Source organism: Pelobates fuscus, chromosome 7 (assembly GCF_036172605.1).
Source record: "Pelobates fuscus isolate aPelFus1 chromosome 7, aPelFus1.pri, whole genome shotgun sequence".
NCBI lineage: Eukaryota > Metazoa > Chordata > Amphibia > Anura > Pelobatidae > Pelobates > Pelobates fuscus.
Genome location: NC_086323.1, coordinates 142,759,007 through 142,783,082, shown reverse-complemented (window position 1 = coordinate 142,783,082; position 24,076 = coordinate 142,759,007). Strand labels below are relative to the sequence as shown.

The 24,076-nt window shown below is 39.2% G+C and overlaps 1 protein-coding gene across 1 annotated transcript in view; it reads right to left on the bottom strand.

Annotated features, from left to right (window-relative positions):
- Positions 1-7,066: 7,066 nt before the first annotated feature.
- The window catches only part of CAMK1 (calcium/calmodulin dependent protein kinase I), a 130,181-nt gene continuing 113,171 nt past the window's right edge, over positions 7,067-24,076 (bottom strand). Inside the window, exons 10-12 of the mRNA XM_063426734.1 lie at positions 22,859-22,946; positions 20,100-20,232; positions 7,067-12,144 (exon numbers count right to left, since the gene is read on the bottom strand). Coding sequence (XP_063282804.1) covers positions 12,041-12,144; positions 20,100-20,232; positions 22,859-22,946 — 325 coding nt within the window. The 3' untranslated portion in view covers positions 7,067-12,040. The remainder of the gene's footprint in view (positions 12,145-20,099; positions 20,233-22,858; positions 22,947-24,076) is intronic.

Here is a 24,076-nt window from a genome sequence, read left to right as displayed (position 1 = left end):
GGATATTCATTTTTAATGGAGGTTGGTCTATCTGGTTCCGGAAGGGGGGATTTAGTACGAGGGGGAGTGGATCCTGCACTGGAGGAGGAAGCGGAAGTGGATGGGGGTAGTGAGGGAAGGGTTACAGGACTTCCTGCGTTTGCGTCACTTCTTCTTAACGGAAAGTAAGGGGGCGGCAAAGGGATCTCGGACTCAGGGGGCGTGTCCAAAATGGGCCTAACACCAGCCCTAGTGGACGAACAAGTCCTAGCTACCATGAGGCGACACTGTTCCTCGTGGCATGTCCGGAGCCATTTTGGCGAGTCATTTACGGCCTGTCTCCAACAATCAATATAAGGAAACTGGCCGTAAAGTTCAGGCCTACCTGATACAGCCACGTGTAAGCGCTGTACCAGAGTTGGATCCAAACTGCCACGTGGCGGCCATGCCGCAACCAAAGTAGGCCACTCCCTAGTGCACAAAGTGACCAAACGTACAGGGGACATCTTAACCCCAAAATCACAAACTTTGAATCCCTTTTTAAAATTCTTAACCATACATCCTAAGGGATCCGGAATCGTTGACTGCGACGCACCCATACTTAACAGTGGAACGTCGTCGACAACGATTACTATACACGCGTACTATTCAACAGTCACACCCGTTTCCTCTGGCAACAGCACCACGTGGTACGGTTATCAAGTGAAACGTACACCATAACAATAAACACTCAGGGAATTCCCGTACACACACAGCTGCTACACCAGTCACTATATAATCAATATTATGCCCTTTGGCGTAACTACACAGTCACCCACGCTATAATTCTCTATATACGAATTACCCGTCTATAACACACCCCAGTAACATCGTCTTTTACAAATAGCGGTTACAGTACGGTTAGCATAGGTCAAAGCACAAGTTAAGGTCACAATACAATTATTAGTGGTTATGGTGTTAAACATGCAATGGACGACAATGATTAGTACTTATTATATAATGTCAGTAAATATACAGGGTTATGGTACCGTGCACTATAATACAGCAACACACTATTAACACTCTCGCTAGACGGCTGAGCTCGCGCTATCTAACAAGATATACACTTTACTAAAACAATCGTTAACACATTTACAATTCCCAACTAAACTATTGGCCAGTACCTTGAATGGACTACCTAAAACTATATACACCCGTTTTGGTTAGCCACACTGCCCAATCACCACATATACATAGCGAGCTAGAGATCCGAATTTACACAGGCGCCTCTTAGTCGCACTATACAACGAGCTAGAGATCCGAATTTACACAGGCGCCTCTTAGTCGTACTATCAAAAGTCTAGTGGGTTCCAAATTTACACGCCTTCCCACTTAGCCCAGATAGGATGAGAACTAGCGAACCGAATTTACACAGGCGCCGCTTAGTCTCCCGGTCCCTCCGACCTAGCGAACGTAATATACACCCTAGAACGCTAGTCTAGACAAGACACCGGTGTCCGGCTAGGGCTATCTTACACCAGGACCCCGCCTGACTAACCAAATCAAACGGTCTGACTAAAGAGCGTTCGATCGAGCGGTGCGCCTTCGCTCCTTCCCTCCGACAGAGGGGGCAGATACAGATTCAAAAACCCCTTTGGGCCTACCGCACAATCGGTATACCCCTAGCGGGTCCTGCCGTCTAAAACAGCAGTTATCTTACCTCCTCGTTCCTGAACCTGAGTTCACACTCATCGACGGGGACACCCCAGCACTTCTCACGTAGAGGCCGATGATCTCCTGGACAACAGACCAGTGGCGCCGAGACGAAGGGAGGTCCACGCAGAAGTTCAGGGGTGCAGCCGTAGAGAACGTGGGCAAAGATAGACCGTCTCACGCCTCTGCCTCTCAGCTACCGTTGAACGATGAGCTTCCCGGCCAATGCACCAAATGATACCGGAGAAACTGACGGAAGCCAAGCACAGAGAGATGGACACAGGTTTCTTCAGGAAGGAAGAGATTCTTTATTGGATCACCGATCGGGACTCAGAGGGACTAGCGTCACCAAAATACAGCAAAGTCTGAGTACTGAATACATAGAGTACATTCCTTATATAGCACTGTAGCTCCTCCCACAATTAACTACACCCACACATACCCTTAACCTATTTAATGAATAGAGTCTAAACTCATCCATCCGGTCTAACCACGTGGCTCATCTGATACAAAGGAGAGGGACGCGTAATTCCAGTTCTTACATTCCTGCACCTGGTCAGTACAGTGATGACAGTATCTTAGCTACGTGTTATTAACTAACTGATACTACAAACACATATACATACATATGCCTTGTGGCAATCTTAGCCTGCTAAACTTGTATTTTACTGGAATTACATCACAGTAGCTAAAACCCCATATTATCCTTTAACCCTACAGACCTGAATTCCTCATCCCATATCCTGCCTCAATCTCCTTATCCACATTGTGTATCTTTAGCTCCCTATTTCACCATGTGTCTGGGTCTCTATCCACTGCCACCCCCATCACCCTATCCCTGTTTGTATATATATATATAGCTCTCTCTTACCATCTCTCTAGACCTCTTATATTCTGGCACTTCGTGAATTCATTGTTCTAGCCCCAAAGCCACCCCCTAACAACTGCTATTATTATTAGCAGCATGTATAGAGCGCCAACATATTGCACAGTTCTTTACAAATCTAGAATATAACAGAGACAAGCGGTAAAGATGCCCTGCTCAAATGAGCTTACAATCGATGAGGAAGAGGTAAAGCCAGAGGGGCTGGAGGGATTGATGGATAAGATACCTGTGTACAAATAAGTTAGTCAAAGTGGTGTGCAGAACAAGCACCCCAGCATTCTCATTGCTCAGTTCTCTGCCATTTTGGAGCTAAATCACTTTGTTTATACAGCCCTAGTCACACCTCACTGCATGTGACTTGCAGAGCTTTCCTAGACACTTCTTGTAAAGAGAGATATAATGTTTAAACTTTATTGCACAGTCCATGTTAATTGAAATTAAGAAATTAAACTCACACTACTCTTTTACTAGCCTTCTAGGCCATACAGGAGCCTCCTGTGAGTGATTAAAGCTCAATTTACAGAGCAGGAGCTAAAAACTTCTAAAGCAAATTGACATCTGACAACTTAGTGGGTTAAGCTAAATTTGTTTTGATGCCTATAGTATCTCTTTAATGTTGTGGCTGATCAATGTAAAATATATATTTTATTTTTTATTTTTTTTTACAAAATATATTTTGCACACTTTATTCTACAATAATATAGTTACACTTGCATAAATGGCTCATCACCATCTTCCAGGGAGGGCTGGCCTGGTAACTTCAGGTAGCAAGTGCAAATAAGTGACCTGTTCTTCTACACAAAACCCATTGATCTTTCTGCAAGTGGTCCAACACTGCTCAAGATCTTGGCAAATTAGGTGTATTGGTCCACAGGGTTTTAATCAAGGGAAATGGGTGCTTCTGAAGGTTTTCCAGATATTACTTCTTAGCAGAAACCATGCACAACTCCTGCCTGATATCTCCCTTCTGCACTTCACATGGTGCTCAGCCATCCATTAGGCATGGCTATGTCAAGGTTTAATTAATCAGTCATGATTCACTAGAATCTATTTTTTATATAAACAATTGCATATTCTATTTAACCCCTTAAGGACCAAACTTCTGGAATAAAATGGAATCATGACATGTCACACATGTCATGTTGTTACCGAGTAAACTAACAGAAGCCAAACACAGAGAAATAGATGCAGGTCTTCAGGAAGTAAGAAGTCTTTATTAACATACCGATCGGGCCTCAGATGAACTCCTGTTCCAAAAATATATGAGAGACCAACACATGGTGTACATTCCTTATATAGCACTATAACTCCTCCCATTAATAGCTACACCCACATATACCTTTAACCAATCAATGAGCAGAGTATAGACTTGTACATCTGGTCAGACCACATGGCTCATCCAAGACAAAGGAAATACGTGTAATTTAATTTCCTGCATTCCTGCACATGCTCAGTACATTGATGACAGTATCCTAGCTACGTGTAGCTAACTAACTGACACAACATACACATATGCCACGTGGACTAAATTTACATTCACTGAAATTCCACCACAAAGTGTCCTTAAGGGGTTAAAGACAGCTGTATACTACACCGGGTTATTCACTAAAATGACAATTGTCAGAAAGCCAAAGCGAGTGCAAAGTGAATTTTAGATTTAAGGCCAAAGCAGTCAATCCGGAAGCATAGATGACTCAAAGACTGTTTCCAGTTCAGCTTATTTGGCCTTACAATTTACTTGGCATTCACTTTGAATTCCTGACAATGCTCACTTCAGTAAAACGGTAAAAACGGCATTAAAATTAAATAAATCTAAATGAATGTACGTGTAAGGAAAGTTTAGTTTTAGATTGAACTTTGCATATAAAGAGTTTGATAGCTATTTTTATAGATTACTTCCATCAGCTACATTTTCTGTTTCTCAACAATTTTTGATAGTTTTGTTGCCTTGGAGAAAAATATGTACTTTTTAGTCTCTTAACCCAATTTTTCCTTTTCAATGTTTGAAAATATGTGGTCTGTTAATAGACTTGTTGCATGTAAACCTGTTCACTTCCTATCATTGGAATCTCTTGTTGGATCCTAGTAAATGTGGTGAGGGGGTAAATAAACAGCAATGTTTTTATTCCAAGGTTGTTACAATTGGATTTCATATTTATTATTTCATTTATATAACTCTTCCACTACCAGACTGGCAAGAAATATACCCACCATAACAAACTGCTGATCTCTACAGCATGTACACACGATGAGACCCGCATCTCGTGACAGTGTCTGTTTGGAGTGTTATTACATTACATTATTCTGTAAGAGTGTATCACAGAGCTCCACAGCTCTAAAAAATGTGCAGTAATAGGGGGCATGTCTGAATGCATGGTTATCTTTCCAACAAGGCCACAATCTCGTGGCAGCAGGCAGGTGATAGAGATCTTTGATATCGCTACCAGCCATGTCACCCATCACCAGTTGCCCCTGTGGCATGAGAATGGGCTAAGTCCACCTAGAGACCTGAATGCACACCAAAAATCACCAGGACCGCACGGGAGTGAGGCTCCAAAGATGTTCAGCTGATGTAAGGAATGGTTATCTTTTACTTTACAGGGAGCTGGCATATTACAGAGGGTCGGGGTGTAACATGGGGCAGGGAAGCAAGACAGGATGGCTTGTAGGCACCATTCTGAGCAGGGAGGAGCTATCAGAGGATGACACTTTAGAGCTAATCTTCTTTACTATTGTAAAGTACAATTTGCTCTCTCTTTATATGTGTATTTGTGTGGGTCTTCCATCCATGTGTGACTGACACATAACCCACCAGCAGCGTCTCCACAAACATACACACACCTTCTCCCACTCATCCGACCTATTCACAATTACTATTCAAACTCATCGCATTCACACATCCAATCATTAACCAATTCAAACACATCAACTAACAGGGGAGAGTGGTTGCTTTGAGAAAATTGTCCTTTGGGCAGCAAGGTAGGTAACTCCATCCCTGTCTGAATGTATGATCATGTATAAGAATGACGGTTAAACTGGGTTTGGCAATGTAGCACAAAGCATCACAGTAACAAGGAATCATAGTAATATGGGGGCATGACTTAATGATTCACAGAGCCTCACTCAGGATTAATCACAATATGGATTAGAGCTCAATAAACTTAAAGGGACACTATAGTCACCGGAACAACTACAGCTTATTGTATTTGTTCTGGTGAGTAGTATCATTACCTTCAGGCTTTTTGCAGTAAACTTTGTCTTTTCAGAGAAATGCAGTGTTTACATTACAGCCTAGTGATAACTTAACTTGCCACTCCTAAGATGGCTACTATAGGAGCTTCATGGGGCAGTGCTGCACAGTGTGACTGACATTCAGTGTTTCCTCCCTCTGCATGCAGACACTGAACTTTCCTCATAGAGATTCATGGATTTAATTAATCTCTATGAGGAGATGCTGATTGGCCAGGGCTGTGTTTGGCTTGTGCTGGCTCTACCCCTGATCTAAAAAAAAGTTAGATAGATTTATATATATATATATATATATCCAGATGTGTGGGACGCCAGGAGTCTTATTCATACAGTTTGTGTTAGAAAACAAACAACTGGATTTAATCAGCATTGCTTGGCTGGTTCACTAATAAAGGGGGTAATCCACCCATAAAACTTCAATGAATACATCATGAATTCATATTCAGAGATGACCTTTGTATGGGTCTTCTCTTCAAAACACAAAATAAATTTGTATATGGAGCCAGACAGGACCGCCTACAGCCAAATAACTAATTATATTTCATTGTGTCTTCAATATAATTATTTCCAAAAGTGCAGCCCAGAACAGGCCGCTTGGAATTCAGTTGCAGATAATCACAGAACCCCCAGAGTTCTGTGTAACAGAAATGCATGGTCCAGTGACAAAGCAACCACACAGTTTATGATTTGTAAACTAAAAGGAAAATGAAATGCAAACAAAGAGAAAATATGCAGTAATTCACACGTGGCCTGATCCAATCACAATGCCTCCCCATAGGTTTGGCTGAGACTGACAAAGAGACAGATCAGGGGCAGAGCCAGCATGATTCTAACACAGCCCTGGCCAATCAGCATCTCCTCATAGAGATGAATTGAATCAATGAATCTCTATGAGGAAAGTTCAGTGTCTGCATGCAGAGGGTGGAGACACTGAATGTTTGGATGCATTTTAGGCAGCCATGACCCAGGAAGGATCTCTAACAGCTATCTGAGGAGTGGCCAGTGAAGTAATCACTAGGCTGTAATGTAAACACTGCATTTTCTCTGAAAAGACAGTGTTTACAGCAAAACGCCTTAAGGTATTCTACTCACCAGAAAAAATGCAATAAGCTGTAGTTGTTCAGGTGACCATAGTGTCCCTTTAAACTTTCTACAATTCACTTCCTGACACACACATACATAGAGGCTTCCTCCAGATAACCACATTCATCAATAAATCCTGAAACCAATGCAAAAGCAAAGTATTTATACACAAACAAATCAAAAGAGAAAAAGGTTTTATTTTCACATTTTTTTTACATATATCTTTTTAAAATTTTTTGTAAAAATCCTCATTAAACATGCTGAAACATGATAAAACACAGGAATTCAGAACCAGTTATGACTGTAAACAGCTCAAACCCTTCACCATTCACATAAACATCCATCTTACCCCAGAAATGTTCAAATGGATATACATTAATGACAATTAAATTGGACCTGTAAAAAAAGATGGATACAGCAAAAAACAAAAAAAACAAAAACAAAAAAGATTTATTCACTAAATCGCAGATTTCAGTAAACTGAAAACCAAATAGCAAACTCCAGCCCTAAATAGCCAGTTTGGAAATTTTACTGAGCACATCTACAGTCACTATCTTCGAATTTTGCAATTCTGTTTGTTTCATCACAATCATTTTTTTATTGGATAGAACCTAAAATCTCGGTTTCCATATTTCCTGTAAAATGTATATGTTTATTTTAAATTGCTCATCATGACATGACTCAAAACAGTGAATTGTAGTCATTTGAAACTCACATAGACAAAAAGAGTCATGTTTTTTGCTGGGCTCAGGGATGGCCTGTCTATTGGCATTAGTGGCGCGACGGCTCCAGGCGGCACTTTTACAGGGGTGGAATTTGGCCGCCCCTGTACACTGTAAAGTGCCTGCTGTGTGGCCTGGGCCGCTTATGCATATATATATCGCTATATGTATATATGCAATTCTGGGCCCCCGCTATCTAGGAAAAACAGATCACTGGGCCCCCTCTCCACAGGACACAGCAGGGAGAGCGAAATTCACTAAATCATACTTTAAAAAAAAAAAAAAAACAACACCAAAACAACAACTCACCCTTTGCAGCCCCATTACACACAGACACTGCACCCACTACACACAGACATACATTGCACACACTACACTGCATCAACTACACAGACACTGCACCCACTACACAACATCCCCTACAAAGACACTGCACTGCATCAACACACAGCATCCACTACACACACTCTGCATCCACTATACACACTGCATACAAGGCATTCACTATACACACTGCATACATTACACACACACTGCATCTCCTGGATGTGTGCAAGGTTGAAGGGGGGTGGGGACAGCATTTCTTCCTTCACCCCAGGCAGCACAATATCTTGGGCCGGCTCTGGCTGGGCTCAAGCCTCTAATATTTTAGAACGTAGAAATAAAGTTGCAAAATGTGAAAGGTCCTTATTGATTCCCTCCATAAACCATAATATACAACTCACCGGTAGAGTTTATTTAACACCATTTACTAGTGAATACAGAATTGCAAAACGTCCAAAAGTTAGTTTTTGGGAAAAATTCTTCAATTCTGCTATAGCCAGAAATTGGATATTTTAGGCTGTTATTTAGAATTCAGTTTTCAACTACAATTTAGTGTTTATTAAATAAGCCACAGATGAAAACAAAATGAAATATCAAGAAGAATAAAATCAGATATTTAGAATTGTTACATACTTATATGAAAGGGGGAAAATGAATGTTGAGAAATATGTATGCTAAAATAGACCGAAACCCAAGCACTTTTCAAGCAGAGCCTGAGTGGGAATGATTTTGAAGGGTTTAATGATAAAATATTGGCTTTTTAACAAGTTTTACAGAAAATGGGCCACTATACATTAACCAACATAATCATGCAATAACCTGCAAAAGCGAAACGGACAGTACAGCAAAAATAAAATTATTGTGGTCCTTTCCCCCTCTAAGCACCTATCACAGGTGTCTTTCGTTAACACAGGTATTCACTAAAGTGAGAATTCAAAGTGAATTGCAAGAGAATTTCAAATTTAAGGTAAGAGTAATCAAACTGAAAGCATAGCCGATTTAGAGAATTATTACAGTTTGGCTATTTTGGCCTTAAATTCAAAATTCACTTTGAACTTATTTTTAGAGGGATAGAAAAACACCAGAATTATACCTCAAAGGGCTTGGGTGTAATTCAAAATAAACAAACACTGAAGATTTTATGTACAGTTCAAAATAAGAATGATGAGAAGAACTCTAAGATTACTCTAAATTCTAATTCCATCTTACTAATTCTAAGTAAAAATCCTTTCCGATCATTAAGTGCACATAAAGCAGTGCGTAGCCAGTTTTCACTGTAGTATTACAGATGCCCAAACAGCTGGAGGTTGGGGCAAACATCCCTGCCCAATCATGGCATACACATGGTCACTTAAAGCCACCAAGGGACCCTAGTAAGGTTTTTAATTCTAGTTCCACATCACCCTTCTCTCCAAACCTTCTACTTTTTTTACTCCATCCTTCCATAACTTGTTTTTCATTTTTCTGGTTTACATTGGGGTACATACACTTTATTTATATGCAATTTATATGTAATAACAATCAGACCTGGCCATTAAAAAAGAAATATCAGTGTAGTTTTTGAATCGTCTTGAATTTAAGATATTTTTGATCAGGTGTGAGAGCTAATTGATGCATCTTAAACAAATAAGGAGTCTGACTACTGGATAGAGCAGAGAACATTGCACTTATTAAGTAACATCTGTGAAATGCAGGAGTAATAATAGAGCTACTATGTGTTAGCATTATCTAGTAAGCATGGAATGCTTCATTTTATGCATTTTTGTATATTTTCGCAGACTGGAGGGCCAAATATACACCCAGAAACAGGTTTAAACAGAATCTGAATTCCACTGGCAGGTAACCAGGCCATTAAAATCCTTTATAGACTTTAGTACTTAAAGTCATCTTGCCATGCACAAATCATGATGATTCATATGCATTTAAATGAAACACTGGTAATGTATACATTAATTGACAGATTTAGCTACCTCCCAAATGAGTGCGCAGGTGCACCTATGAGATGCCTGCAAGACTTTTCATTTTTGGGTGGGGTGTGAGGTTTAAGGTTGTTATTCGTTAGTTATGGATTTATTTTATTTTATTTTTTTTAACTGGCTAATTTTCTTTTTGTTAATTTTTATTTTTAAATGGTCCCTGAGAAGCACTGGAAATTAGAGAACTATTTCTTAATTTCACTTTTTAATATGTCTATTCTTCAATTCCTGAAGTCAATTTGAATCACTGAGTTAGAAAAAGAAATGTCTATCTTTGAGATGAAAATAATACGAAAAAGAAAAGGTAACAAACTGTGTCCTTCGTCTATCCTTTAGTGCCAACAGTAAACTTTAATTTACAATATTTGGTTTATTTAGATACATGGTATTTATTCTTTTTATAGCCTCTCCTGTCTATAATGGCAAATGTGCAGTCATATTAAATATTTCAAACATGCAAAATCACATGCAAGAAAGTAAAATGGGCGAAAAATACATTTAACAGAAGAATATTTTGTTACCAAAAAAAAAAAATACACACGTTGTAAATTTGTGGGGCAACAGTTTCCGAGATTTATCAATTTCCTTTTTGGACTTTTATTTCCCCCATTTTGTAGCAAAAATTGGAAATTGCTTCAAATTTGTTTTGCCTTCTTTTGTATCAACAGCAGAAACAGAGATTTGTGAAAAGTGGGACTTTATGAACAATAGACTTTTATCCTAAATTACTATGGAGCAACCAAGCCTCAATGTTATATAAAAAAAAAAAAAAAAAAAAAAAATTGGTTAAAATTGCTGTCGTTCTTACCCACATCTTCTACTCAGTAAATCGTTTTTGTCAATTTTAGTATAACGTTTTGGTTCTGGCGAGTTGAATGAATGAATATTTCCTAGTACCTTCTGTCGCTAACCGTTACTTACTCAGAGATTAAAAGCATTCATTTACCTGTCAGCATCATTATCTAATTAAACCCAGACTGGGCACGTACAATGTGTATATAGAAAATATTTTAATAGATCTTTATTCAATGGCATTTGGGATACTTGGAAGTAGTTTCTCCCTACAAGTTCCAGCAAAAAGGGATTTGCAGCATTGCATTTTTTTCATCTTCAATTTACTTGTTAAAACTGGTTAAATCAAGTACAGTGGTGGTTAACCTATGGCATTCCAGTTTGCATGATCCTCAGCCAGCCAAAGATTAGCTACCCGTGACCTACCAGATAAAAAGTGGACACCAGATTTCCCAAGAGACCATTATACATTCCCACCAATAAAACAAAATTCTCAAAAGCTGTAAAAAAATACCCAGAATGCACTGCAAGATGCCTGGGGAGCGCTTGGCTTGGAATGAACCACCTTTAGTCAAGGATGGACTCCCACAGTGCATCACAAAATCTGCACCATTTTCAAGAGTTGGTTAATCCTGAGGGCTAGAACAAGAAAACCTTCACCCTGCTTGAACAGCCCCTCCATAGCATTTAGCAGAGCCCTTTAAACACAGGCTGCTGTCAGAAATTCTTAATAACAAACAAAGAAAAGAAAAAGAAAAGAAAAATTACATATATTACAACACTCTGGTGCTTGCGTACTGATTGCCATACCTCTCCACTGCTACAGAAATGCTGTGGAGTCTACTGGCCAGCTGGGAATGATTTGCTAGGGAGCAGCAGCTACTCCCCTCCTAACAAGCACCAGGAATATTCCCCGTACAGACTGCAGGCTAGACGCCAACAAAAATATAGAGAGAGCAGCCGGAGCCTTACATCTTCACCTTAATACAGAAAAATTAAACACTCCCACCCCTACAGATCATACAATGAGCAGGCAAAATGTTACAAAGGAACAAGAACGAAAGGCCTTTTACATTTCCAAATGCTCCTTTTATCCCAGTCAGGCCTGAATTTTCATATTATATATTGGAGTTTGTTTATATAATATACACTAACAAAATAAACACAGGCCTGCTTCTCTATCTTTTTCTTCCCTTTTCTCCCCTCACCCCCACCCACCCCCCAGGTCTGATATGGCCGATCCTTGCTTGAAGGTCTGCCCCTCAAAGGCCACGAACCCAGGGCTGCAGCTGGCTCTTCCAGTAATGCCAAAACCCCCAGATACACATCGTCCGGCCTTAGACCCGGTTAGACTGAGGGCAGTGGTGAGTACTGAAGCTCAGCGAGTTGTTTTCTGTTGATTTCTGGGTACAGCAGTCCTGACAACTCTCGGAAAGGGATCCTGGAAATGTAAAATGAACAAAGAAAGGTCAGGGCTAGATTGCATTAAACACAACTTCCAATTATATCAAAGTTATAAAAGTAAAACGTTATATTAAAACATACAAAAGAAAAAAATAAAGTTTATAACTATAAAACTAAAGCAGTAAACTGATACACAACCGATCAACAAAAAGCAAAAGTAAACAGAGAATGATGTTGCACACGTTTTCCTTCCATGATGTCTAAGATCTGAGTAAAAGTATTCATGACGGTCCTAAAAGACCTGGGCCTTGAGGATACAGTAATAATGAATAAAAAGTAATAGGATACTTACTTAGTGTATCAATCATATTGCCTGGCATGGTTACAATCTAAAAGCCTTTTGGCATGCATACACAACTAAAACACAATCTCTACTGACTCACACTTAGCACGCCAATAAGATTATTATATATGGTATTGCAACGTGTTGATAGTCAGCTCAGCACCGTGCCATCAAGCACGCAACGGAGTATTGAGCTAAACCTTCCCGTATTCAACATCAGTAAACCAAATACTAGCTAATGTTATCCGCCCCATACCCCCAAGCTGTGACTACAACTGAATTGGAACGTTTTGCTAAATCATCAATTCGATACAAGCATCATAACCACCCTGACACTCTCCCAGGGTAAGTGTGTAAAACATTGTTAATGGTTTGACAACTTAGATGTGGTCTGCCAAGTGCCTACTGTGGAACTGGCCCGGCAGTGCTGAGCCGGCACTTTGGCGGAGTGCTTTCACCTATTATCAATATACTTTATTCATTTTGTTGACTTCCTGCACTACGGGACCCCAGCTAGGTTGTCAAACCATAGGCAAATGGTTTGACTACTTACACTGGGAGGTCACCAGGCACTCCACAACCATGTCCACTAAAGTGGGCTATAGTGGTTATGCCGCTTGGAGAGTTCCTTTAATAAGTATTTAGTGAATAAACCCCATGGGGATTTAGAACATGCATAGTTTAATTGCATTTACAATTTCTCAGAATTTATGTGATTTAGCTATCCTGTGTAGTACCTGGGGCATGCCAGGACCTGAATCTACATTGAATATTTAATCAGTTTAGTTATGTTTAAACGTTTTTGGCACTATCCCCAGCTAAAGCATTTTCAGGACGCTTCCTTATGCTACAAAGAACAAACAAAACAAAACAAAAAACGTGGAAAATTAATTCTCTCTTAAATAATAAAATAAGTACATTTAAGTCATTAAAATATACTCTGAGTAATACTTCGAAAGACCAAAGCCAGCACTTACAATAAAAATAGAAAAACATCATTAACATTTTACCAAAAGAAAATCAATAATAGAGTCCTGAAACGGAGAAAGTCGATGCATTTTAGGGGGCTGGGAGGCACACAAACCCCTAATCAATTTAAGCAAATAGAACAGACTGTAATAAGTTACACTAATTAACAGAATAGATATATAGCACCTTAAACCCCTTAAGGACACATGACATGTGTGACATGTCATGATTCCCTTTTATTCCAGAAGTTTGGTCCTTAAGGGGTTAAGGATATATGACAGAAATTTTCTGTCATTATTACCTTGTCCGTGTCCTTAAGGGATTAAAGAAGTTCGACTATATATAAGAAAGATATCAAAGTTCTAAATATAACTTTCTTTCTTCAAAATATCATTTTTTAGGAGACTGGGAGCTGCCATCAGTTCATTCTCATGTGTATGTATATTTCCCGGTCATTGACCAACATTTAAATTCTAACTTCACCCAATCACAGCTTCTATTTGGTTTCCCTGTCTCCCTATTTCCCGCTCTCATTACCAGCTTCCTTTAAGATACAGGGCTTCTTGCTACATTAAAATGTGGAGCAGAACGGCCTCATACCATTCACATGTGCATATGAGCATTAATCATCTAATGGCCTTCAAATGTTTGCTCAAATCAAAGCCTCCTGGGCAAAATAAAGTAATCCCCAAAACAATCTTTCTGACATGTAAAGAAAGAACCATGCTGGGAAGACAAACAATGGTGTAACATCTGGTTTTTAACTTCAGTTTTTTAAATAGAAATCCTGGCATAAAAAAAAAAAAAAATGAAATAAATTTTCCATTGTATAAAATGAAAACAAAAATCATAAAAGACTTGGCAGGCACACAATTGAGATTAAATTAGGAAAGTGGACGTCCACCAAAATCCTCATAAAATAAAACAAAATCAAGCACATATGTTGCAAATGACAATTTGATACACAGAAAATCCTATGATCTTTTCTGTAGGTATTTTTTTAAAGCAGCAATGCTAGACCAAAGTAAAAATTGCATACATCGATACATAGGCATTACGAAGGGTTGACTTCGGGGGCTGAAGCCAGAGATGTGGGGCTCTTCAGAAGAGGCTCTAAAGTTGGAGGAAGGTGCAGCATCCCTTCCGCATTGCGCTGTAATATCTTTTTAATAGGCGGCTGCTTTGAGAAAAAATATACACACACACACACACACACATACATACGTACATACATATATATATATATACACACACACACATACATACACAGACACATACCAGCTCTCCCTTCCTGGAACATGGGGTATTTAGCAGAGGAAAGTGGAGTCCCTAATTTATGTCAATTGCTTCCAAACTTTAATCGTTGCAGTCAACAGTGGGTTTGTTGTTATGTGGGATGGCAAGATTTGAATTGGGCAGTGTAGCAAGACAATAGGATGTGCCATTGAGAGCGGTCATGGTAAAATGTAAATGTTTGCCCAGTAAATCCAGAGCATATCTACTTTGTGATGCCAAACCATACTCCTGGGCAAAGGGTGAATATAAACAAGCTGAAAATGTTCGTTGTAGGAGATTGGTTAGGCTAATTCCGGATGGGGGGTATTTCCATATCAATTGGCAAACTTTTTTTTATTTAAGAGAGCTTAAAGTAATGGTGGGTGGGGAGCACATCTGTAAGTATAGAACTGCGGATTTCTTCCAGTTAATTTTGATACCTGCTGTGATAAGGTCGAAGCATTAAGGATATGGAGAGATTGGGGTTGTTTGGTTAATTGAAGGCCAAGATGTTTAGAGCGGAATTGCCGATTAATATGCCATGGTGGTGTGGCGATGCTCCTATGGTTCGCAGTTAGGGACCTAGTCTTTTGTTAAATAGGAGCGGCGGAAGAGGGCAACGCTGTCTCACACCTCTTTGAGTGAAATATGGGGAGTCCAGGATTATTTGGGTTTGAAAGGATCGGTTTTGTGCCAAGTACACAGAAAATCTCCAGCATGGAGTGTAAAGTTGTGGACTTGGAGATTGCAGTGTTAAGATGATGGGGGCAGGGTCAGAAACGACAATGGATTCAATACTTGTGGTGTGTTAATGTGAAATAACAGAGGCTGAGACTAGGATGATATCCGTTTAGGACAGAGATTTGTGTTCCTCAGAATAATATGTGCAATCCATTTCTATCCCATGAGAGATAAGCCACCAGTCATGAAGGCCTCCAATCTGACAAATATTAAAATAAAGTCATTGGTCTCAGTCTGATCATAGGGAGTGACTACAATATTCATATATATCATGGGGCATACAGTTCAAAACAAACAAACAATACAAATCACATATCATTTTAATCTAGCATTATAAAAATACAAAGGCTTAAGGATTGCCTTTACCAAGGTTAGTTCAGGATAGCAGCTGAGCAAGCAGCAGACTCATAACAGAGCTACATATGCACTTATTGTATAGACAGTGGAGGGGGAGGAATGAAGTATTTCTTTCCCTCGCTCTCCCTTTGGAATTGAACAAATGTGATACTCCCTTTGCTGAAAACCTCAACTGTAATCCAGCACTCCTATACATGGGAAAATATATACAAGGCAAGATGCCATTATAATCGTGTTACACTCGACTGAACCAGATACAAGACTTGACATAGCTGGTGTTTTTCCAAGAGTCCATTCCCAAAACACGAACAGTTGATTTTAAATCAAAAGAATCCAAAGCAGTTGGATTCACAGTTAAAGAACAAAAAGTGATTTATACATTAGCACTGGGCAAATTAATCCCGCGGTAACTTGCCAAGTCTACAATATTTAACCCCTTGAGACAAGGGGCATATTAAGATCACAAGACATAAATTTTGTCCTGGAGTTCATTCAAGCAGGTTAAATCAAGACCATACTAAAACAAAAAAGTTAAACATGGAAATTTGCTTTTGTATTACACAGTCATGTTACAGTGCAGCCCCCCACATGTTCTCTATTAAGGGTTTAGAACAATACTCCTCTCTCTCTGCCCTGAGCATTAGATGGCCTATTGCCCTATGATGCACAGGTATTAAATTGCCCCAAATAAATAAATGAAATAGGTAAACTAAAAATAACCAGTACAACCATACATAAAAAAAATCCTACACGCTTTTTTATTATAAAGCCAGAAATTTTAAAATTTGAGTTAAAAATACTTTTACAGACTATGTATCAAAAAAATAACTTTCACGGCACAGCAACTGCTCAAAACTATATATGTCTAATCTGATCCATAGCCGCCCCCCCAACACAACAATAACCACAGCCTCCACACAGACATGCAGAGCCCAACACACACAGACACACACACACACCTTAGTCCACAACAAGAAAACCAAAGCATTTCTGAAAAGTCCAAGATTCTAAAGGTCTGTATGGCATATGATATCCGTAACACACTCCTAAATCTTGGCCCTACAGCTCTTCAAGAAAATTCAAGATACGGATGTCAAAGCACTGTGTGAACAGAACCAAAAATAACAATTTCAAAGTAGCACTGGCCTAGTTTGATGGATCACTGCACGGAAATACTAAGCATCATTTATCTATATAAGCTCCACAGAATTATTTTAACGCTTTGTAGAAGGAACACGAACAGTGAGCATTACAATGAAAGAAATATATAAAAACGGAGCTGAGGGCTATAACCTGCAAAACGCACCAGAACACATCTTTTTTTTGTGTGTCCATTTTTTTACGTGGCAATACACTCAAGTGTGAATTAGCATAAATTCAAAGCCAACTTTAAATATTAGGTCAATGAAGACAAACTGAAAGTATAACAGACTAGTAGATATGTTACATATCAGTCATTTTGCATATTATAGGAAATCTACTTCGAATTCACTTTACACTCATTTCACACTATATAGAGAAGGGCATTTTATAATTTTGTAAGAATCTGAACTTTAAATAGAGTTTGTAACTTCTCACAGTGTGCATGGGATTTATTAAAAGTAAATAAATAGAATAACTCCTCTGATCTCATCACTTCTGATGTCAGATGTCAAGAGTTCTAGAGTGTAGAATGATGTAGGAAACAGCTCAGCGGAGGAGGATCAATGTGAGGCTGAACAAGAGGCTTAGGTAATGTCTGAGCAACGAACAAGAATGTCTGCATTATATTAAGGTCAGCCGCTGAAAATGAATTCCGTGCAATATAAAAAAAATTAAATAAAATAAAAAAAGCTCTAAGACCAAAGCTGTGCACACTTGGTATTTGCACATTCTAAAGCAGGACTTGAGAATTACCAACAGCCGCTTGAATACTGTACATTTTGTCTTCCATTACATGTTACATGATACCATAGGAGTGATGATCAACAATAAAGACAGTTGCTTGGGTTACATATCTTTCTGGGTTAACACACACCATGAGGTCATTACTAGAATGTGACCTGTCAAATTAACTTAAATATACCATTAGTTTTGATTTATGAAAAAAAAAATCCTTTCTTCATAATCTGAACTGTGCATCTTTTTGTGGAATTCACTTGAGCTTATTTGGATAACTGCCAAGTCAGTTAGCTCCATTGTTCCTCGGTGCAAGTTAATTTTATATGCTTGACCACTTAAAATCCAACTTTAAATCAAAAAAGAACAGTCAATATTTATTAAAAATTGGGGACGTTGTCAATGTATCAGGACTACCTGAACTTCTCAGGCACCAATATCTCCTACTTGGTGACAGCATGCCACAGCATCATATTGTCTACACTACTACTCAACATCAGTCCTCAAATGGCCCCAATTGCAGGCTTTAAGATCACCTCACAGGAGTGATAAGAAAAGTGTTCTAGCAATGCTATTCTTAGATTAGTATAAATAATGTATAAAAAAAAAAAAAAAAAGCTCTTTTAAACAGCCTACTTCTTGGGTGGCATTGAGGACAAATGTTGAGAAGCTCTTGTCTAAGTGAAGCCAGCTCATTTCTACGGTCTAGATTACCTCCAAGTCCAAGATTCTTGATTCGAGCGATAAAGCTCTGATGTGGAACCTTTTCAAAATGTTTCTTGAGGTCCAAGACAACAAGATCAGATCCAAGCCCTGTTGCCATCATAAACAGCGACCGTGAAAAGCACATTGTCCAAAAACCATCCAACCAGTAAAACATTGATATTCAGAAGGAAAGACATGAAATTGGTAAATGCCTCCTTGTTACAGAGACCAACAGAGACCTTCCTCTCTAGTTGACTACTCTATGGGTTTCAAGCACTAAAGGTTTAAGAATAACATGAAAGCTGGACATTTACCCTAGTTTAATGAATTTCAGGACTGGAGTACATACACTGAGAGTTTTTATCGATTTATTTTGTTGGAAACTTCTGAGGAAAACAAGTGATTCTGGAGTTATTTTTTAACATATAAAACAATACTTTTGTGCACATAGATCCATAAAAAAAAAATTATATATGTATAAAAATAGTTTAACCCCTTAGGGGGTTAGACATGTCAACCTGAAAATAGTCGGCTTTAACATGCTTTCATTTTGGGGTGAGCAGGGTTAAACGTCTGTCCAGGACATGAACAATTATGCCATTAAATATGCTAATTTCAGATACTGCAAAAGCTTAATCAATTCAAAAATTGAGAAGTTGAACTTCTAGAAGCCTTCTTTATGCACAGAGTTCTCTTCTTTGGTATGTGTACTTTATATGGTGCACTGCAATGCAGCAGCATACTAAATCAGGCAGCAGGGGAGTACACAGAGCACCTGCTGTCACCAGAGAGGGCAACTGCTTACCAGTAAAGGTTCCCATGCAGCAAGTGCATGCTCTGGAGAGTCAGACATCGCACGCGGCAGGTGATCTGCTGGCATCACTCTCTGCTCTGACTGTACAGCTCCCTTGCTGCCCTGTACTACTGCTGAAAACCAGGATATAACATCACCCCAGCCCAGGTATCAGTACAGGTCTGCAGGGAGCTGTGCATTCAGTGTATAGACTGATACCAGCAGCAAACCACTGGAGGCAGGGATAAAGTCCCTAATGATGCCTTTTGGGAGAGCTGGTGTGTTCATACTGATCCTCATTGCTCCCTCGCATGATGTTTAATGGTGATGAAGTGGCATCATATCCCTGAATCACAGCATTAAGCGCAGAGTGCACACGGGAGCAGGGAGAAGGAGCAGAAACATCAGCACTCCCTTGCCACCCGCCTTCATTCTCCCGAACAGACACTATTTTCAGCCGGCCACCTCTTTGGAACCCATGTGATAGGCAGAACACAGATGACCAGGTCACACTTGCAACCTTAGCGACCCCTGTAGTTCCACCACTGAAACCTTGGTACACCACTGCTACAGTGCTTTTCATATATAGTCCATCGGAATGTAGGAGTGATGCGTTTTCCGAGAGAACACAGTTAATTTAGCAAACCTAGAACCTAGGTAAAGTATGCAACATACTGCCCTTTTGATAGGCTGCAACCATTGAATGATCTAGGTATCAAGTCATAGGTCATCATTATTGGGTTTATATATCAACGTCATCATGTGTACCTTATAGATAAACAGATTAATAACTTCCTACCTAAATCTAAACTGGAAGAAACATTAAATTACAGATCGAAAATCCCACATGCTTTTTCAACTGGTCAAACAAGTACATTTTAGTGCTTTAAAAAAATAAAATAAAAAAAATAAACAATTTGAAGGGGCTCACCATGGTGGTCTCCTGGCACCAAAAGATTCCCATGACACGGACTGGTAGGAGTGGTCTGTCCGGGTCCTTCTTGGCTACTACCTAGCTGTAGTTTCCGCATGTGCCGCACCACGGCAGTGGCATTGAAAGCTTGCTGCAGAAAGAGATGCACAGGCATAAAACACTTTAAAGTCGATAATGGTCGGGGGTCACCTATCACACATGATACCAACCCTGGAGAGAAGTAGTCTGTGCAGTTGGACAGTGACACTGCTGTTAGAAGACATTATCTTTCTATAATGCTTTATTTGCAAAAAAGATATGTAAAGAATAATGATAACACAGAGAAAGTGGAAGGGGAAGAAAAAAAAAATATAAAGCAGGAAAGGGAAGCTCACACAGGGCACAATACGTACAATACAATGCAATGTATTTCTAAAATCAGGGTCATTCGAATGTTTAAAGACAACTATATCATAGGTGGGGTCCATGAGTCAGACATGTATAAGCATATCAGACTTTATGACAATATTAACACATTAAAATACAGGTTTGATATTACATCTGAGGGTTTTTCAAATTTTCTAGCATACATAATTGGTTTGTCACTTAGATTTCAAAGTGTCGAAATATGCAAAGTTACACCTACACCACTCTGCAACTAGACACATGCACAGAGAGATTTGGGCTGTTTGTCGTAATTTCTTCATATTTCAGTGAGTAGTCTGTCCATTTATACAGAAAGTCGTTCAATTAACTAATTTTGGTCAATCGTTAATCTCGATTGGAAAGGAATTAAGAGAGACAAGATTAATAAAAAATGATATTTAATGTCTGTCTACTGGTGACTGTTGAAATAAGTGTGGCACACTGCGCACACTGCTAAACACAGCAAGGTAAGACTTGGAATTTGAATCCAGGGACAGAGGTGGCACACTGGCACTTGTTTCAGGAGTCACTTTACATTTTTTGCAGGGTCCTGTGGTAATATTAAAGGACCACTGCAGTGCTTTACGGGCCTTTGCCTTTAGCAACACAGACACCAGTTAGGGAGGAGGGTCTATGCAACTAAGGAGTTTAAATACTTGTTTGAATTGTTGCTTCTCCCATTGCCAGGGTATTACTCCTCACAGCCAGATTGCCATTTACTCTTTGGTCACAAATGGAGACCAGCATTAGTTCTGGAGTGGTGTCCATCATTTCACGTATGCAACCTTTCAGTTCCTCCTACGATCTAACAAAACCTGCAACGTCTGGATGCAGCCATTTTTAATCTCATGGTTCTCTAGGATGGATTCCATTTAGTTTTTTTAGGAGAATGAATAATGGAATCACCTGCCCAAGACTCCCTGCGGCTTGACTTAAATGGTCTGTAACAACCTTAAAAAGCTTAAGTACTGCCCCCATCTTATCTATAGCTCTCCATTCCTCTCTCCTCAGTGTACATGTCACTCCTATGTGCAAATCTGATTGTAGAGATTGTATCACTTCCTGTGCTTGAGGATACGTTTCATCATCTCCAAAGTGGAGTTCCAACCTGTCACAACATCTTGGCAAATATGATGCTGTGGCAAACCCGCTTGTTCTTTATGCTCTCTCAACGTTGGAAGTGCCAGCAATCTTTCAACATCTTTCGCTACACAATCTGCCACCCTCTATGGCATGGGAAGTGCATTTCTCACCACCAGATGTAAAATATTGGGCTGCCCAGCACACACTGATAAGATCCCACTCTGGTAGCTTTCACCATATTGGCTCCCCAATCACTCACTACAAAGTCCTAGTGTCCTGCTTTACCTGCTGTCTGTCCAATCCACTTTTCTAACATTACTTAAAGAGTTGCCAGAATAGTAAGTGTTGTCAATCAATTGCAAAATAACCCTGCAGATTGATTGGTCCGTGATTGTGGTCAAAAGGAATTGACTAAATCAACGACATTTGGTTATGAGCATTTTTTCTCTTTCTTTCTTTGACTAGAAAACCATAATTTTCAGTCAATTCTTCCAAAATCGAATGCACATTCACTAACAAAGCACACACTACACATAATACTAAAAATGTTTTTCAAAAATTGCTAAATTAGTAATAATGGCTTTTAAAAAAGACAAATAAATAAATAAAAAACGATATCAATACTTAAGAAAGAACCCTTCGAATTGCAAATTTAAAGCTTCCATGAGGAATTTTGGGATGATGGGTAGGAAATCATATGTTTTGGGATTTCTCCACCTTTTTAGATCAGCTGGGGTGGTATATCAGTGTTTGCGACACACTTGACACTAAACTAACTTCATTCGCAGGGCTCAAAAAATTATGGTAGATCAATTTTGAAATTTGTTTTACAAAAAAAAAAATGCTGTACATGAAAACATTGCTCCTGCACTACAGAATAAATGTAACATGCAAACAAAAGATAAAGCATTAAGTTCACACATTAAACATGAATGGTTTAAACATGGCGGAGTACAAATGCGCGCACACACTCACACACACACACACACACGTGAAGAAAAGATTAGACAGACAAACGGGTGTCTTCTAGTCAAAGCCAATTACAGAATGACTGCTTAAAGAAGAACAGCGCCCTCTGTTGGTTAATGGAAGTGAAGCAAGAATATAATTTTACAACAAACACTGTCTGTAATAAGTACGTATAGGCAGAAGACCCCCGCCAATAAAAGAAACATATAGCTGTTGAGGTTAAATATTCAGGATATATGTACCAAGTTCAAGGGGGAATGTATCCCTGCGGACACAGAAACCACAAAAACACAGCTTACTTTCCATCGGCTTTTGGCAAAATTCTTTCTGATCTGCTCACTGACTGATTCGTGAATATTCTTATCGAGTGCCGTGTCCCCAGCAATCCTACAGGGGAACAAAAAGTAAAAATAAAAAAAAATGAATAACTTGCACCCTTTTTGTACACACACACACATTTTATACAAGTTATTAATGGCATTTATAGAATGCTTTACAATATTACTAAGGGGACTTGAACACCAAATGGGCAAACTATTACAAATTTGTTTAAAGGAATTCTAGGCTGATGAGGACCCCTGATCAGATGAGCTTACAATTTAATATACGTACGTTCTTGAAACAATGCACAGAGATATCTCTGTGCCATAGGCTAGCCCCAGAACACATTACTTAGGCGGGCTGATTAGTGTTTATTCTGTGCAAAACCATGCACTGCATGCTGGTAATCAGCTTCTACCCTTGCAGGCAACATACCTGAAAGTGGACGCTTGTATGTCCCTTCCCTCCTATGGCGTTACTACTGGGAGCGAAGGAGGGAAATTCCCCCTCCTACCAGAGATTGTTCATTGCTCCCCTCCTGAGCACCAAGACCAAGATGCCAGTGCTCATGGGGGTGCGCCACTAACAGTCTTAGCAGAGTAGGTCTATAAGCGTGTTTAGGAGCGTGTATATCTGTAATTGTGTGCATGTATGTGTATATGTCTGTGTGCTTGAAAATGTGTGTGTTTAGTAGATGGCTTCCTAGTTTGGTATCCTTAAATATGACAATCCCACATAAAGATAGCAAATAGGAGAGTTGCCAACTAAACCGTTTAAAGACCAAAATTAAGATGTGTCATTAGCCAGCCATGAACAAGAATTTCTGGTGGCTAATGTGAATTCGGTGCAAATTTGTCGGACACCAGCATGCTGGCAACAGACAGCCAGTGGCATCATGTTACCCAACCTCCAGTGGAAATGATTAGTGCCAAATTAGACTGTGGTATCTAATGTATCCCCCTATCGTTCCCAAAGTCACCACTGCCATCCTCCACTGCGTGATGTGATCTCCCTCTATACTCCTCCCAGCCTCCTTTCCTTTAAAAAAAAATAAAATATATATATATATATATATATATATATATATATATATATATATATATATATATATATATATATATAAATAATATTTTATTATTATTTTTTTTTGAACAATCCATTTCCTCTTTAACCCCTTAAGGACCAAACTTCTGGAA